This window comes from Eucyclogobius newberryi, unplaced genomic scaffold, assembly GCF_026437365.1.
Source record: "Eucyclogobius newberryi isolate DKJ021-1_F unplaced genomic scaffold, fEucNew1.0.hap1 SCAF_7, whole genome shotgun sequence".
Taxonomy (NCBI): domain Eukaryota; kingdom Metazoa; phylum Chordata; class Actinopteri; order Gobiiformes; family Gobiidae; genus Eucyclogobius; species Eucyclogobius newberryi.
The window spans coordinates 23621792-23640833 of NW_027316389.1; the positions used below are offsets into that span (position 1 = coordinate 23621792).

At 40.9% G+C, this 19042-nt stretch overlaps 2 protein-coding genes across 2 annotated transcripts in view; both read right to left on the minus strand.

The window, feature by feature from the left end:
* Positions 1–1669, minus strand: part of LOC140349524 (uncharacterized) — a 33931-nt gene extending 32262 nt beyond the window's left edge. The window contains exons 1-5 of the mRNA XM_072435891.1: positions 1452–1669; positions 969–1056; positions 597–704; positions 335–518; positions 118–243 (exon numbers count right to left, since the gene is read on the minus strand). Of these exons, the coding sequence (XP_072291992.1) occupies positions 118–243; positions 335–518; positions 597–704; positions 969–1056; positions 1452–1597 (652 nt within the window). The 5' untranslated portion in view covers positions 1598–1669. The remainder of the gene's footprint in view (positions 1–117; positions 244–334; positions 519–596; positions 705–968; positions 1057–1451) is intronic.
* A 1140-nt stretch (positions 1670–2809) lies between these two features.
* olfml1 (olfactomedin-like 1) lies at positions 2810–5722 on the minus strand. The gene is made up of 8 exons (XM_072434957.1): positions 5476–5722; positions 4543–4646; positions 4289–4476; positions 3966–4069; positions 3696–3887; positions 3451–3631; positions 3162–3321; positions 2810–3086 (listed from the first exon to the last, which is right to left on the minus strand). Exons 1-8 carry the CDS (start codon positions 5617–5619, stop codon positions 2930–2932), a joined length of 1230 nt encoding a protein of 409 aa, XP_072291058.1. The 5' UTR covers positions 5620–5722; the 3' UTR covers positions 2810–2929.
* Positions 5723–19042: the final 13320 nt, after the last annotated feature.

The window sequence follows — 19042 nt, forward strand, 5'->3', positions numbered from 1 at the left end:
TCCTCTAACTCCATCCTGTGGTCGCATTGGGTACTGCATTCATTTCTATTTCAAATCGGTGGGATGATGGCAACTCTTAGCAGATGAAATCTCAAAGACTAATCACTTCATTCTTACCTTGGCTGTAGCCAACGTGAGGGTTGTATCTTGCATAGGCAATAAGGACCCGGAAAAGCTTAGCCTGGCCCTCTATGGCTTCTGCACTATCTCCCATCAGAGAGCGGTGAGTGGGGAATGAGCGCTCTAAAACAAGAATATACTCTACATTAACTACGCTTGAATGTGTGGCGGTTTACAGTACAAGTTTTAACATGATCCAAAAAGACAAACATACGTAGGTCCAGTGCTATCTGTCTGAAGAGTGTGATGTCATCCACTGAGTAGCGCATCTCTGAGCTGGTGGACTGGTTTGTGCCCAAATCATTCTGTGTCTCACTTAATGTGGTGATGGCCGACAAAATGCCGTACTCACTAACCCCCAGGTCCACAAGAGGTCCTCGCACTTCTGCCAGGCACTTCTGTTTGAAAAACAATTCAAAGTAAATATGAATCAGCTCTTTCATTACCAGAATTGTGCAATTTGAAAAATAAAGCACCTCATAATTAAAATGGCCCATTAGTTTCCTCTTTTCAATAGAGAGAAGACACCTCCACACTTGGCCTCGCAAACTTGAAGGAATGCCCATCCTGATGAATCTTTCAATCTACAAAAAAACAATAATAATTGAACTCATGTTTACAGTGCAGTAACATTTAGTACAACACAAATGAATGTCCTGTGATGGAGCTTTAAGGACGATAGTGGTAAATCCAAAAAAGCGTGACTATTACAGAGACAGGACTTTTGATCGGATCCAGCTCTGTCATGAACGTCATATCACTCCCAATATCAGCGTGAAACAGTTATTTTGACCAAACAGATCAATCAGTTTCATTTGATTATAATAAATTGAAAACAATAATATTACCTGGCTCTTGCAGAGGAAGCTGGCCCCATTCCAGTAGCTGAGCAGTTCACACAGCTCTTTGACCCTCACTGAACTCAACTCGGGGTAGCTAACAAAACAAAGCACAACATATACACTCGAGAATGTGGATGACACAGTAAACATATCATTCTAGATATCCAAAGTACAAAAATAGAATAAAGAACAGAAGCTTGTTTCAAAGTAACTGCAGCGTTGATTTGTGTTGATTTCAGTTCAAGATTTATTCTAATTTATCACCCATGACCCACGTGGTATACATAAACAGCTAACATTAGATGGTTAACGTTCGCTAGCTAAAGTTTGCTAAAGTTGCCGAATCACAACTAGAGTAGACACACGTTAACTACTATTAATTATAACGTTAACAAGATAACGTTATAACAACGAGGAAATGTAATTAACAAACACAACAATAACGCGAGCCTTCAGCTAAAGGTTATAGTTGTCCTTTGTGTGTCGCACCTGTAGTCGTGACATCTGTGGTGAAGTTTTTGCTCCTTCTTTTTAGTGATAGCAAAACCAAACTCATCAAAAGGCACATTTTCACTGCGTCTTCGCATGGTCGAGCTTCTTCTCTTGCTGCCATTGCTGCTACTTCTTCTCCTCATGGTTCATAAACGTCCTTTAACACCGCTCTGTAGTTTAGTTTTGTTGCTGCGACTCAGAGCAGCAGCGAATGGTCGAGTTTGAAACAAGCCGCTGTCAAATCAGCTGTCAAAGCCTGTCCCATTAGCCCCGCCCCCGCTGACGTCATGGTCAACCGAAAAAGGGCGGAAACCGGATGAGGTCAGGAAAGGGGGAGGGACCAAGGGAGGGAGGGATGAGGTCAGGAAAGGAGGAGGGACCAAGGATCCAAGGAGGGGGGGATGAGGTCAGGAAAGGAGGAGGGACCAAGGATCCAAGGAGGGGGGGATGAGGTCAGGAAAGGAGGAGGGACCAAGGATCCAAGGAGGGGGGGATGAGGTCAGGAAAGGAGGAGGGACCAAGGATCCAAGGAGGGGGGATGAGGTCAGGAAAGGAGGAGGGACCAAGGATCCAAGGAGGGGGGGATGAGGTCAGGAAAGGAGGAGGGACCAAGGATCCAAGGAGGGGGGATGAGGTCAGGAAAGGAGGAGGGACCAAGGATCCAAGGAGGGGGGATGAGGTCAGGAAAGGAGGAGGGACCAAGGATCCAAGGAGGGGGGGATGAGGTCAGGAAAGGAGGAGGGACCAAGGGGGGAGAGACGGGATGAGGTCGCAAACCATGGATCTATTTATTATATTATTTGGCGGGATGAGGTCGCAAACCATGGATCTATTTATTATATTATTTGGTTATGTCGCAAACGCATTACTACAGAATTATCACATCAGACATATATATATGTCTGATGTGATATATATATATATATATATATATATATATATTTATGATATAATGATCATGATAATAATAATAATAATAATAATAATAATAATAATAATAATATAATAATGATAATAATAATAATAATAAGAAACAATTAAATTAATTAAAAACGAGGACAGGGCAGGCAGAGTTAAGGATGTAGAAAGAATTATGTAATGTTCAAGAAAGTTGATTTACAAAACATTGGCAGCAGTACTTGTACTTGTACTTTTGTACATATGTTTCAGTTTCATCCCCTTTTACCTGTTTAATTTAACTTTTTAATGCTGAATTGTGTAGTTCATAAACCATGGCCAATGTAAGTTTAACTATTTCTTTATGGCAGTGGTATATCAGGATCTTGGTTAAAGATGTTAATTAAACTTTCTAAAACATTATGGCAACATGGTTTGGAATAAGTATTATAGATGAGTGCAGTTGTCTGATATAGTTTATTGTGTTGACAATTTACATGATTATTATAACATAAATTCCCCACAATAACCATAGGCCGTGTGTGTCGTATGTAGTAATCACTTGCATTAATATACAATCATTGAGCAGTGACCTCCTCATTGTTTTGTGTCTCCACTTTGTAAATAGTCTGGTATCCGTCATCCCAGGCATACAGCTGTTTGTCTTTGGGATTGTAGTGGATGCTGCTGTGACTTGTGTACCTCTTTGGGAAGAACATCACAGGGCTCTCGTTACTGCAAAAATGAAGGTAAAGTCTCCATTAACAATTAGTGTCTTTCAAGCCACATACCAACCTGCGCTGAACTGACCTGTGAATAGTATCATGAATATCAAAGAGACATTGCACTGTGGAGCGTCCTCCGTAGCGTGTGTTATAGACCACATACAGAGTCCCGCAAATGATGAAGGCTCCTTCAGCATCACGGCTTTTACACTGAGTGTCCCAGGCATAGTCTACTGCCAGACTGGCTGAGAAGAATAAACAACACATTTATATTCAAAATATTTGCAATGAGACATCTATGCATATTGTAGGTGCCTTTAGAGTGGTGAAGAAACAACTTGCACAAAATATAGAAATGAATGGCTTAAATGTACCTTTATCCAGTTTAGTAATGACAAGGTTTCCCTCGTACTCTGAATCAGCGTGTATGACCCACAGGCCGAGCTCATCAACAGCAAAATCCATATATGTGTTTGGATTCAGACTGTAGACTGGCATATGACCTGCTCCAGGAAGCAATGTGCTGTCCACCACTGTACCATTCAGCAAATCAACCTGCACGTAATAACCACATTTAAAAAATACACAGTGCTTGATTTTTCAAAATTATTTCTTTTACCTTGAGAATCTCATTAGGCGTGTCGGCTTTGTGTACGTAGAGGAACCCATTGTAGACGACCTGCCCCGTGCCCTGCCAGTGGAACGGAAGCTGTAGCGCTTTGGCTGCTGGAGTGAGTGACTTCTCTGTGAAGCTCGTCAGAGAAACATACTCCAACACAGTATTGTTACGGATTCCACTCATCAAGTACACCTGCAACACATGAAATGCAGCACTTATTGACCACTTCAATGAAATGGAAAACTCAATGATTTCCACGCTTGAGCTGACCTTATTTGACCCCTTTGAAGGGTCTTTGAACCAGGATCCAGAAGTGTCTCCTGCTTTCTTTACAATCTTCAGAGACTTGATTTGGCTGAGCACTGTGTTACAGTCTAATAAAAAGACAAAGACATAAATCGTTACCACCATATAGTATATTTATATTTATGACAATTCCGCATACTTCAGTTTTATTATACTATAGATAACACGTTGATGATCATGACTCATCTCAGAGAACTCTTTGTCATTTCACATCATCCCCTCTGCTTAGTGAGAGGTTTGGGCTCCTTTAAAGGACAAAGATCTAAAGACGCCATATAAGGATTTACCATTCTCCATTTTAATCTTGGCCTTCTGCTTCAGCTCCTGCTCCATGTCCCTGATCTGCTGCTCCAGCAGGGCCTCCTCCATCTCGATGTCAGACTGTGTGGGGATCTTGTTCTCCAGGTATTCCATCTCTCTCTCCACTCGCTCGACCCGAGAGGAGACACTGTCCACCTGAGTCTTTATCTCAGATCTGTGGACACGTTATTAGTAACATGTAAGCATCATTTAATGAGCACTTCACATGAATCCTGCTTACCGAAAATCACTGAGCGTGGACATGTGACCTCTGACCTCCGAGGAGAGGTCATAGATTTTCTGTGTGGCCGTCATGCTGTGTTGCTCACATTGGCCTAGACGCTCCTGCAATTAAATCACATACAAAGTTAGCTTCCAGCGAGAGATTTGTGAAGAAGTATCCAATATGTTTATGACTGTCTGCTGTGTTTATGACGTTATGAGATCATAACGAGCACTAACTGCTGCATTTCTGCAAAAAAATAATACTTTCAAACACCAGGATGCAGTTTGCACAGATAATCTCTGAAGGAGATGAAGACATTTAGCTGTAATTGTTACTTGCCAACATTGTCTTTCTTTTAAATGACATTGTTCATTGTAATAATAGACCTCACAGATAGCTTACACTGTTTGATTTCACATTGTCAAGAAAAAACAAATCCTGCTTTATCCAGTGCAGCCCCTGGGACATGTTACTAGATATTTTAAAACTGGGAAGGTATTTTGCAGCACAAAGTTATCCTTTCGGAAAGATCTTGGGAACCAGAAATATTGTCTCCAGATGTCACGATCATGCAAACCACTTTGTTTTAGCTTCTAGTGTTGTTTATTTACTGGAGCGCTATCAGCACCTAAACCAAAGGCTAGTCCCATTGAAAAGGTTTCTTTGGCTTGTCAAATATGAATCATTAGTGCAGCAATTAAAACAACAAATCTTTTAGACTCTAATGATGTCTTGTTTAACTTCTGTTCACATAATGTTTTTACTCTTGCTTTATTTTGATGTCATGCATTTAGCAAGAAGTTGAACGTTTTAGTCTCTTACACCCGCCACAGAATTGATATGTATATTGTAAAATATCTATGCCGTTTTGGAGAATAATATAATGCCATTGTTTCTTTTATACCCTTCCAAAGTGGTAATAAGTCCAATTGAAATATGTGCCCTCACCTCTATCTGTGCCAGCCTGCGCTCCAGATACTGTATCATGAAGTTGTCCTGTTGAGACCCCTGGCTTTGGACTGAGACCACGGCCACACACAAGTGCACGGCCAACAGAAGAACTCCTCTGCCCAACATCTTAGTGTAAAGCATGTTACCAGGCAGTTTTGTGTATTCCAAGACAACGTACTTCAGCTCGCTAGTGTCCTCTTCGCCTCTCTGAGCCGCTGTTACAGTGAGTTTTGATCCAAGACCAAACCCTAAGTCCCACCCACCCATCTCTGAAAATCTGTGTTTTTCCTATTTTCTTTTGCTCCCACCCTTCCTCCTTCACTCTATTTTCTGGAGCTGGTTCCTTTACAGTGTATGCGAGAAAAGAGGGTCGAAATGAGAACCATTTGTGTAGTTTGTTGTCTGAGTGTGTTTTTTTTTTGTAAATATCTATGCAGTTAGAAGATCAGTAAGCCAGATTCCGGTCACAGATTTCTATAGTCTATTGAGAAGTTGTATTTTTTTGCATCCCTCCACCCAGACTGAGTGGAGCACCTGGCTTTGACTCAGAGCTCTTGCAATGATTTTTACGTCCCCGCCTTGTGCTAATGTTCCAGTGTCAACAAAGCATATAAAGCCAGGGAGGAAAATCATCAAACACTTGAAAAAACAGACCAAAAGGCTGTCTTTTGACCCATAGTCAGTGAAAATCTGATAATATATGCATGTATTTGATATAAAGTTGAGAATATTGACCCTTGAAGGCACAATTTGGTGAGGTATCTAAATGTAAATTATATTTTTGCATCTAAAATTCTTCAGCTCTGCCAAAAGCAGTTTTGCAAACTCAAATGTCTGCTTGTTCCATCCACAAAAACCTCAAACCCACCACTCTCAAGCTTTCCATGTTTCCCTCTTGAGCGCCTCTTTTTCAGCTCTGTTCTGAATTTGAGATGGTAAATTATGGGAGACCAAACCAAAAGTGAAAGCAGAGACAGTGATGATATCCCAAACTCAGCAAACCAAAGCAGTGTGTGCTGTCCCCCATTCATCTAAATACAGTCATTATGTTAAGAACATGTCCATCAACACTCAATGTGTAAGATTTGATTGCCTTTTAAGAAACCTTGCATGCCCTTTTAAGTTGAAATACTAGCTGTGTTTGGTTTGTTCCTAGCTGTGAATTGGTGTATCATTTGGGTGGCTGATGTGTGCCAACAGTTTATGCATCTGTTCTCATCTGTTTAAAGGGATGCTATTTTAGAATATCCTTGTCCCAAATAAAATCCTATTGATTGGGATCCAACAGTTGTGAATGGTGCACACGTGTTGGTCGGCTGCAGCTGGTTTGAACTTTATCTCCATCTGGTTTTCTGTGAAGTCTCATCAGTCTGATGAAAGAGCACATCTGGATCCACATTATACAGATGCAGATAGCACACAATGTATTTGCACAAAGAAATTAGACAATAACAAAGCTACCCTTTGCTGCAGGAACATACTTTTAGTAGCCTTTTGTTTACTTTACTATTATTGTTATTATTATAGGGAGTGCGTTCTTAGGAGAGATGGGACAAGACCAGGTTCATTATGTTACACTAAATACATTTTGCCGTTCAGTTCACAATTTTGGACACACTATTTTTTATTTATTTCTATTTAATATTTTTTACTGTAATTTAAATTATTTAAAAAACAGACAAAACAAAACAACAGGAGAATGACTTCTCAAATATATCTTATTCATCAGTGAAATTTAACACATGGAAAAAAAATCTCACAAGATCCTTTCCTACCTGCGTGGACAATCTTGTGGCATGTAGGAAATTTAGCAGTAGTTATATTACAATATACTATTACTTATAGGCTCCCTAATTGTTGTAGTAGACAGTGTCCAGGAGGTGGTGCTCTACCACAAGAGAAGTAACGTTGGCTTGTCAGTAATGTAGTGTTTACAAAATGACAAATGGAGCATAATGTAAATACCGCCCTCATTGTTCTCAGGGGGGACAGTTGCACAGTACATGTCAGTACACTGTATTTGACCTGATGAAAGATTAATCACTGTTTTTGGAGCAGCGCTATGAAAAATCTATTTAGAATCTTTCAGACATGAAGACTGACAGCTCATAGATTTATCTCTGAGCAAACCCCAAAGTATTTAGCCTATACAATTGTCTTTTTACCAAAACAAAAACCCTTCCCCACTTAGTCCTTTGAAAACGGGCTCCTGGGGCCGTCTGTTTATCAGTGATGTCATTGCCTGGTTCCATTGGTGGGAATGTGAGTAACGCAGGTGACCTTTGCTGCCAGTCAATGCGTTGGCAGATAATGAGGTTATAATGGCAGAGCCGGAAGGTTCTGCTGACATGTGGACGAACAGATGCCTCAAAAAGAGGAAATATAAATAGAACAGAGTAATTGTTCATATTTGCTCATTGGTTTATTGATTACCATAGTCAGTAGTAGTTTAGCTGCATTTGTGTGCTAACTGTGTAGTTAGGGCCAAACTACAGACACGTATTTACTCTTTAAATCATGTTTCCTATAGTAGAGATTAATCTTGACTTGTTGCTCCAGTCTCCTTCTCTCAGCTGGGTGTCCGACTCCCTGAGCGGCTGCCATTAAAAATTTAATTATAGGCATGTGTCCTGGTGCAGCAGACAAACGTGAATGCCAAGTCAGCTCCAGGTACAGACATTAATTAGTCTTAATCTGGCAGTAATCTATTGTTACCTTGCTGTGCCATTTCCATTGTCAGTTGTTGGCCTTTTACTTCTCAGTTGTGTAACATTTCTGATGTTATCTTCATCTATGCCTTGGATAGAAAGGGCAGAATCTCTGTGTTGTGTTCAGGTTTTATACTTCCTGATAACCCTGACAGTCAAGAACATTTAGGCTGACCACACTCCGTATAATGTATTCATATGCGTGCCAGGTGCCATAGTGCGCCAGTCAGCTGTTTGTAGACGCTCTCATTCCCACCAGTGAGGCACTGCTAAGACATTTGACATACTAATTCATGCAGCGCCTGGAGGTGTCTGAAAATGCCATTATGACACTGACCAATCCTCATATGAGCTCATGCAGATACACCTCTGCTGTGAGAAAGCACTGGGCAGGGAGACTGCAGTGTTTTTCTATTTTGTCTTCTTTTAATTATGGACCACCTTACATCTTAAATAAATAAATAAATACTCCTGCATAATTTAATACAAGTTGTATCACGCATGTTATTTTTATCTATGATTTATTTATTTTTCCTGTATTTACGTTGATTGATTTTGTACACAGGCTTTAACAGGCTTTGGGATTTAACATAAATTTAGCTTCAGGACCAAAAGCATTAGTCTCAAATGCTCAAAGTCAGGAGCCAGGGTAAAATACATCATGAACAATGGCCCTACAGAAAATCTGATGTAAATTCCAACCAATTAAGGACATTTTATTGTGAACTATTATTATACGTTATGACCACCTCTCATGAGTGTCCCACATTCACTAAAGGCAACAAGCAATAAGGCAAAGCCATAAACTTGCGAGAACTGAGATCAGAGAAGAAATGTTTTTGCTCTTTTGTGCTCCCTCCCCCCATCAAGATACTTTCCATTCCACCTCTCAAAGTCATCTGGAGGTAACAGGAAGTGCATATTTTATATTATATATTATTATATTATATATTAATGTTTATCAAATTATTGCCCACCCCAATGTTTTATAATTACAAAATATTAATTATGTTGCGTTTTCTTCTAACGACGCCTTATTCATGTGAATAAAAACATATATTATCCCACCCTTGAGGTGCACGGACATTTTGGGCATGGAAGAGCAGAGGGATGTAATTTATTAGGCCCGAGCGCCACAAGCTGGCGAGAGGCCTATTAATCTTGTAAGGCCGTGCGAAGCACGGCTGCGAAAGTGCGCACGTAGTGCGCACGAAATCGAGCGCGAAGCGCTCGCCCACTTCCAAACACTCACTAACGCACTCCTTCACTCATGCACGCCCCGTGCATACTAATTAGTAGTAGGAAAATGGAACATTACCGTTGTAAACGGGCGAAGCCCGTGCAAAAGTGCGCACTAAACGAGCACTCGAGCACTTCATCCCCATATAAAGCACTCATTTGCGCTAAGTAGCTCACGAATACGTTCCCCATCTCTTGCATGTTCCGTGCATATAAGCATGTAATGCAAAAATTGAACATTATTACTGTATAGAGGGCCAAAAACACAAAGTGGGCGGAGCCCACTCAAAATTAACGAAAGTACCCGTCAGTGACCAGGGACCCACACCATGAGGTAGGAAAGCGCGAGCTTCAAATTTGCCATCCTGATCATAAAAGTATGAGAGCCAAAGTCATATTTTGTACGGCGTAACCGTAGCGATGACAGAAACATCCCATGTTATCCTTATGGGAAAATCGCAGAATCGCTCAAATCACCACATTTTTTATGCTTCACACTTTAACAAACTCCTCCTAGGGCGATTGTCCGATCAAGTTCATATTTGGAGAATATCATCTACACAAGCGGGGCATCAAAACGTATCCATATTTTGATTCTAAGTGCTACGGTCTTTGTGTGGCGGACCCGCAAATATATGTCAGAAATGGGAAAACAGCGAAATCTCTGAAATGTTCACATTTACGCTTCACACTTTAACAAACTCCTCTGTGGGCAATAGCTCGATCAAGCTCATATTTGAGGAAATATCATCTACACAAGCGGCATCAAAACTTATCCATATTTATATTCTAAGTGCTACGGTCTCTGTGCGGCGGAGCAGCAAATTTGACTGACACTTGTGTTGATTTGCACTGGATTGGCCATGTCAAATGTGTCGCCGTCTGTCAAGTTCTTTTTTAATTCAACACACAATAAGGGCGCCATCTTTATCAAGTCGAAAGCGCTGAGTCGGAAGGGCGGCGGCCCGCGAGGGCCGTTGGATGCCGCTTGCGGCTTTAATTAGGCCCGAGCGCCACAAGCTGGCGAGAGGCCTATTAATCTCGTAAGGCCGTGCGAAGCACGGCTGCGAAAGTGCGCACGTAGTGCGCACGAAATCGAGCGCGAAGCGCTCGCCCACTTCCAAACACTCACTAACGCACTCCTCCACTCATGCACGCCCCGTGCATACTAATTAGTTGTAGGAAAATGGAACATTACCGTTGTAAACGGGCGAAGCCCGTGCAAAAGTGCGCACTAAACGAGCACTTTACATTGCTCACGAATACGTTCCCCATCTCTTGCATGTTCCGTGCATATAAGCATGTAATGCAAAAATTTAACATTATTACTGTATAGAGGGCCAAAAACACAAAGTGGGCGGAGCCCACTCAAAATTATCGAAAGTACCCGTCAGTGACCAGGGACCCACACCATGAGGTAGGAAAGCGCGAGCGCTTTCCGAAAATGTATAGTTTATGATATTTGAAAAATGGGAAACATTGTTTTCGCATCGGAATATTATTCTTTCTTTCTTTCTTTCTTTCTTTCTTTCTTTCTTCTTCTCGGGACCAACCCCCCTATTTTTCACCCAGTGAACATTGACGAAAAGTCACAAAAATTTGCACACCTCTAAAAATCGTGCCTCTCTACATTCTGGCTATTTCCCTTTTCTAAAATAAAAAAAATTGGCGCGTCAGCGCCACCAAATGTACCAAAAATGCATTGAGAGATGGGAAATGACCCAAAAAAAATCTGATCGTAGAATCATGAAATTTGGCGCAGAGGTAGATGGTGACAAGAGAAGTAAAAAATATTATTACGGCAACGCCGTCCCCCGAACCAAATGTCGGCCATATTGCTTCAAAAATGGCTAAACATGACTTCGGAGTTTTTCCAAACGTCGTACTTTTACGAACTCCTCCCAGGGCGTTGGCCCCTAAAAAGCTGAAATTTGGTGAAAATGCTACTGAGGAGTGGGACATCAAAAGTTATCCAAATTACATTGATACCACTCAAAATTTCAGAAATCTCCCATATTTAAAATTTCTGCCGTTTGCGCAGATAAAGTCCGAATTGCATCAAATTAGAATCAGTTGTTAAACTCTTTGCCCTAAACCTACTTGAAGTGAAATTAATTAATTTGGCGCGACAGCGCCCCCTATAGATTTTATATGGAGGTTAAATGTTTAGTTTTGCGAAATTATCTGAAATTTGACACACAACTTAATTTTGGCATCCCCATCAAAAAAGTAAATGAGACCCATGTCATAATTGTTATCGCTTTGCCGTAGCGATGATCGAAACCTCCCATGTTATTCCAATGGGGAAATCACCAGAACATGCTTACACTTATAAATACTTTCACCAACTCCTCCTAGGGCGTCAGCCCTATTAACGTGAAATTTGGGGAGACTCATCTTCAGGTGTGGACCATCAAAAGTTATCCTAATTTTTATTCTAAGAGTCACGGTCTGTGCGTGAAAGCCGCACATTTTGCCAAGAATTCAAAATAAAATTGCTTTTTGATGGTAAAACAAAGGGGAGAAGATGTGACAGCGTCACAGATTCAGCAGTAGGCGTAATAAAAGGACAATTGGGGCGCGTTAGCGCCCCCTCCTCTTGCGGCGTGGCGGCGGCGTAGCGAGGGCCGATCATTGCCGCTTGCGGCTATATTTCTTCTTCTTCTTCTTCTTCTTCTTCTTCTTCTTCTCGGGACCAACCCCCCTATTTTTCACCCAGTGAACATTGACGAAAAGTCACAAAAATGTTCACACCTCTAAAAATCGTGCCTCTCTACATTCTGGCTATTTCCCTTTTCTAAAATAAAAAAAATTGGCGCGTTAGCGCCCCCAAATGTACCAAAAATGCATTGAGAGATGGGAAATGACCCAAAAATAATCTGATCGTATAATCATGAAATTTGGCGCAGAGGTAGATGGTGACAAGAGAAGTAAAAAATATTATTACGGCAACGCCGTCCGCCCAACTAAATGTCGGCCATATTGCTTCAAAAATGGCTAAACATGACTTCGGAGTTTTTCCAAACGTCGTACTTTTACGAACTCCTCCCAGGGCGTTAGCCCTAAAAAGCTGAAATATGGTAAAAATGCTACTGAGGAGTGGGACATCAAAAGTTATCCAAATTACATTGATACCTGTCACGGTCTCTGTGCGGCGAAGCCGCAAACTGTAGCTAGAATTTCAGAAATCTCCCATATTTAAAATTTCTGCCGTTTGCGCGGATAAAGTCCGAATTGCGTCAAATTAGAATCAGTTGTTAAACTCTTTGCCCTAAACCTACTTGAAGTGAAATAAATTCATTTGGCGCCACAGCGCCCCCTACAGATTTTATATGGAGGTTAAATGTTTAGTTTTGCGAAATTATATGAAATTTGACACACAACTCAATTTTAGCATCCCCATCAAAAAAGTCAACGAGACCCATGTCATAATTGTTATGGCGTTGCCGTAACGATGACCGAAACCTTTCATGTTATTCCAATGGGGAAATCGCCAGAACATGTTTACACTTTAGACTTTCACAAACTCCTCCCAGGGCGTCAGCCCTATTAACCTGAAATTTGGTGAGACTCATCTTCAGGGGTGGACCATCAAAAGTTATCCACATTTTCATTCAAAGAGTCACGGTGTCTGTGCGGCAAAGCCGCACATTTTGCCAAGAATTCAAAATAAAATAGCTTTTTGATGGTAAAACAAAGGGGAGATGTGACAGCGTCACAGATTCAGCAGTAGGCGTAATAAAAGGACAATTGGGGCGCGTTAGCGCCCCCTCCTCTTGCGGTGTGGCGGCGGTGTGGCGGCGGCGTGGCGGCGGCGTGGCGAGGGCCGATCATTGCCGCTTGCGGCTATATTTTAATGTTGTTTTCGTCAAACAAGATAAGGAATATCTTATCTTGTTTGACAAAAACAACATTAAATTACATCCCTCTGCTCTTCCATGCCCAAAATGTCCGTGCACCTTCACTCTTTTTTTAGCGTTCATATTATATACAGTCTTCCAGCTTCTATTCTGCCGTGCTGTTGTGAGCCTCATCTATGGCTTCACTCCTAAGATAAGATAAGACATTCCTTTATTGTCCCACATGGGGAAATTTCATTGGTGCAACGCAGGTAGATACAGAGGTAGATACAGAAGAACAGATCACTTATAGGAAGTCTGAAAAACACTTTCAGTAGAAGATCTCCTATAAATAAATAAAAAACTCCCATAGACAAATACATAAATAAATAAATACATAAATACCAATGCATGTGATCACGACAGTAATTGCACATGAATATGTGTCACGACAGCACATAGATTGCACATGAATTTTACAGTAATTGCACATGAATTGCACATGAATTCCAACAGCAATTGCACATATGACAGAATTGCATATGGTTAGGTCAGTATTGCGAGTGTTCAGGACTAACAGTGTTTGTTATAAAGTCTGACAGCAGCAGGAGGGAAAGATCTGCGAAACCTTTCCTTCACACAGCGAGGGTGGATCAGTCTCTCACTGAAGTTGTGTGTCCTGCAGGGGGTGACACTCATGGTCCAGCATAGATGTGAATCTAGCCAGGACCCTCCTGTCCCCCACCTCCTGCACCGAGTCCAGAGCACAGCCCAGGACGGAGCTGGACTTCTTGATGACTCTGTCCAGCCTCCTCCTCTCCCTCTCTGTGATGCTGCTGCTCCAGCAGGCCACACCGTACAGGAGCTGATGCCACCACAGAGTCGTAGAAGGTCTTCAGGAGTGGCCCTGTCACTCCAAAAGACCACTGTATGGACTGCGCACCAGTCAGACTTATTTGTTATCACTGGAGAGAACCCACGGTAACACGGGGAGAACATCCAGAATCGGGAATCGAACCCACGATCTCCTTCTTGGGAGGCAAGAGCGCTAACCGCCTTTGCCACCGTGCAGAATTCACAACATTGGATCTTGTTTTGGTGATTCGGTGCAACATAAAACAATGAATAATGATAAGACAAAATATATAAAGTCAGAAAGAGAAACAATTTAAACCTGCTATGAGATAAAACTAACAATAGGCAATAAGATTAAAAAATATGAATACAAATAGGCTTACTATGTACACTAATTGTTGTGTTTACATATGTAGTGCAGAAAGTGAACAGTGCAGTGAGTGATTAAATTATAGTTGAAGTGACAGTGTTTAAGAAGTGTTCAGAGGGAAAGAAACTGTTCATGTGGCAGAAGGTTCTGGTCTGGATGGACCGAAGCCTCCTGCCTGAGGGGAGTGGCCTCCTGCCTGAGGGGAGTGGCCTCCTGCCTGAGGGGAGTGGCCTCCTGCCTGAGGGGAGTGGCTCAAATAGTCCATGTCCAGGGTGAGAAGGGTCAGCTGTGATCCGACCTGCCCGTCCCAGAGCCCTGGAGACGTACAGGTCCTGCAGAGATGGAAGTCTGCAGCCGATCACCTTCTCAGCAGAGCGCACAATGCGCTGTAGTCTCTGTTTGTCCCTGGCTGTGGCTCCAGTGTACCACACAGTGATGGAGGAGGTGAGGATGGACTCAATGATGTAGAACTGCAGCATCATCTACGCTGCAGCTTGGCTTTCCTCAGCTGCCACAGAAAGTACATCCTCTGCTGGGCCTTCATGCTGATGGTGGGCTCCACTTGAGGTCCTGAGTGATGGTGGTGCCGAGGAAGTGGAGGGAGTCAACAGTGGAGATGAGGGAGTCTGTGATGGTGAGGGGGGGCTGGGGGGCAGTGACTTTCCACGATCAAGTGTCAGTGCTTATATAAATAGAGTATTGGTTCAATGATACACACATATGTTCAACTTTTCATACTTGTAGCCTATACCTTCAGAGATGACATGAAAACCGATATGTTGTCACAAGTAAGTGGTTAATTTTCACAGTTGTATTTTTAATTTTAGTAAACTGTTTCTCTGTGAACTAAAGGTCCAACTTTGAATAGCGCCAGTAATAAAGATCAAAGAAGATTTGAATACAGTGCCAGATTCCTCTCTTTTATTAATTCTTCAAATGGCTTAGGCTGAAGTCGGTCGCTTGCACCTGGAACGCTTGGCCAAATGCTCATGGGTTACTTCATTATTTTACTTCTATCTGTCTCTTGTATATCTTTAAATACAGATTCAATACTCCAATATAATTCTTTTAACACTAACATGTACTGAAAATTGTATGTTATAATTAGGAAAGGGGATAGGGGTGTCCTATCCTTACACTTTTTTAGGACATGGATTATTCAGTGTGTATAACAATAAAGACTACATTTCAAATCCTGTTTATGGTGTTAATTTGGCAGTCACAAAAAAAGGGATGATTTTGCAAATAAGAAGGTGGATGGATGAGATTGCGGAAGTGGTTTTAGATGAAGTCTGATAAGTCTTCAGACCAATGCAGGAGCACACTTTGATGTTTAAGCCCAATAGCAAATGTTAATAGACACATTTTTGCCTGCGCATGTAATTTAGTGATAAAAATGAAGCTCCAGTTGGACAGAGTTACAAACCATGGTCACAAACCCAGATAAATCTGTTTAAAACCTACATGCAAAGAGAAATTAAAAACTGTGGATATAAAACAATACTGAAAACATTTGGTAATTCACTTGTTTGTTTCTTTACATTCACAAAGGGTTGAATGAAAACTAAAAGCTTTATTGTCTATACTGGTGTACTATTATGTCTCTCTTGAAGTAATTTGCTACACACTCTGAGGAAACATTTTATATTAGATAATGGTAGTGATTATGCAGTTATAACGGGATTATATTATATATTATATGAGTCTCAGCATGAGGTACATACAATAGATTTTGTCATGGACGGGCGTGAAATATGGGTCAGTCTAGAGATAATGAACTAAAATGCTGAAAGTGTCTGAGCTGCAGTGTGAGTGCTGCTGTAATTGGCAACAGTCTATCTATAGTATCAAATACAAAACATGCCACTGTGAACTTCTAGCATCAACAATTATACAATCAAGTTCATCATCATATTTACTCTGTCAAGCAATTAAGAAGGAATAGGTTAAATGGAGTTTTACAAATAACCGTTTTTATCCCGTTACTTGACAATAGCAGTGAATGTTTTTGCTCATATTGTTTCTTCATCGTGGGTAATATTTTGCTGTGTTTACAACATACTTTTTTAAATTCTTAATGAAATATCTTAGAGTGATGAGTTCCACAGGCAGGAGACCGTAAACCACATGACCACTCTGTAGATCTGGAGGCCGTTAGTATGTACCTAACAGATGAGCATGTGCATGTGATTCTATGAGGACCACAAGCACTAATTAAGATGCTCTCTACAAGTGGTTTGTATAAAACACTATGCAGACTGATATTATAACTAGAGGGTCAACTTGGTTCCAGTGTTCCAGACACAAATGCCCTCAAAGGTTTTTAAACAATTTCCACTCCCTTTCAGGACCAAACCAAATCTACTGGCGCTGGGCTAACCTATACAGCATGACTTTTTAAATTCTGGGAATGTAAATCCTTTATAAACACTTTATTATTTTATCATTGCAACAAATCTTTAATGTAGTCACCAATCCTATTTACTGTAGATGTATGTATTATTTCTGGATTAGACCACAGGCTGTACAGCTAAGACACTGGGCTGTGGGAGATCGTAGATGAAGACTTGGGCTGCTCAGACTCCCGGATAATTCTATTGTGTAAGGTCAGATTCAAAGCAGATGTCTTGCTTCACTCAGAGGATGACTAATAGAAAAATCAAATTCAAATCCTGAGCAGATTACATTATAAAATCTCCCCAGCTCATAAAAAGAGGCTTTCAATTGATGCTTTCAGATGGTGGAGCTAATGCCTGGGCGTGCCAATGTTATTTTTCCCCCTGAAACAAACTAACAATATATTTATTGTCTATACATCATTAAATACATGGTTTATGCTATTGTGAAAGATTAGTTATCTAATGTTGAGATGAGAAACTATTGCCGTGATTACTTTGAAGCAAAGAGCTGTTGGCAAAGTCAGTGACAACATGCTTTATGCCACAGATGCCCGACCATGCCCTGTCCCCTGTAACTCATCCCTTACATCACTTAATACAAACTCATCCCCTGTTCATACCCAAAAGTCTGTAACTAACAGAGTTTTCACTTTTCTGCTAATCTAAATCATCCTCATTCATCACTTCACAAGGTGACCTCAGCACCAGCCGTTACTCCGCCTCCAGCTCCGCCTCTTGTCTTTTGTACCTGTCATTTAATATATATAAATGGACAGTATATAGCGTCCTTTTGATCAACATATTTTCTGGAACTTACAAATCTTTACAGCCCTTTGTTACAGCTTTATAGAGATGGGGTATTATGCAAAAGACAATAATCAAAGTCTTCTGAATGTTCTCACTGAGATTGAGCTCCGGTATTTGAAGCCATTAGCATTCTCTTTCCTCAGACTGAAGTTACTTGGTGTCCCCCAGACAAAGTCTTTTCTTTGGAGGTTAAAAACTATTCATTTAAGCTAAGGTAATTCATTTGGGGGGAAATTGAGAATGACAACAGTGACATCTGATGACAATGAGAAATGCAGACTTTTCAAATTGATTTGTTCATTTATAATACCCACATTTTGCTTTGTATGTTCTTTCTTTAATTAGACACACTACTGACAGCTTATGGTAAACAGAAACACAGTCCGCCATTTTTCACATATGCTTTATTCTTATTGTCATTCTGGCCTGTTGAATAATTCAGTGGGTTGTTGCTGACCAAATGCATTAATGTGGTGTACAGCACTTTCTGTAACACTAACCCCGGACTCTGTGAGAGGATTGCATGTCCGCTAAGAGCGCTGTGTATGTAGTTATGGTCAATGTATTGACCCTGTTTCCAGTGAAGCTCGAGTGTAGTGCAATCAGAAGGAGGAAGAGCAGGAGGAGTTCACATGTGGGCCTCTGACTGTACTTGAAATCAAATCACCATTTTAAAACTGTAATCTTTGCAACAGTAATGAAAGATAGCCAAAACTAATCATTTAACCTCTGGGCCAACACTGTAAATACAAATACAAACCTTAGTTGATTAAACCAAGAAACCCTTACTGGGTCTTAGTAACATTAGTAGCCTTTACTTTTGAAAACAATGTGCGCAATAATGTTCACCTGACTTGGAATAGTTGATTTACCTTTACTCACAATGGTTACCGTTAGTCACCATAAAGAGGACAATGACAATGTTGGATTTACCTCAGCTTTGTTATAAACTTAAATCTTCACCAACATCTTTCCACTTAAATGGACTCATAATGTCTGCGTAACCTTCATTTTGAAAATGCTCAGATGCGTTGCCGCCTAAAGACACTTTCTGAAATATATCTGGACAAATCCAGTTTGACTGATTCAGCCTCTGGAGAGGGATTTAGCAAAGTGTTGTCTTCAAAAGGTCATCTGGTAAATGATACTCAAATATTTGAATTGCACAGAAAAGAATGTTTGAGACAGCTGTCTAAAATCTGTGGCATTAAATGATTGATGGTTGATTGATGGTTGTCATCCGTTTATAGTTTTGGGAAATGACAGAATAAGACTTTGACAGTTTGGCAAAATGGTTTTTGAATTTGTAAAAAGAGGTTTTTTTTATTTTTACACAGTTGGCATATT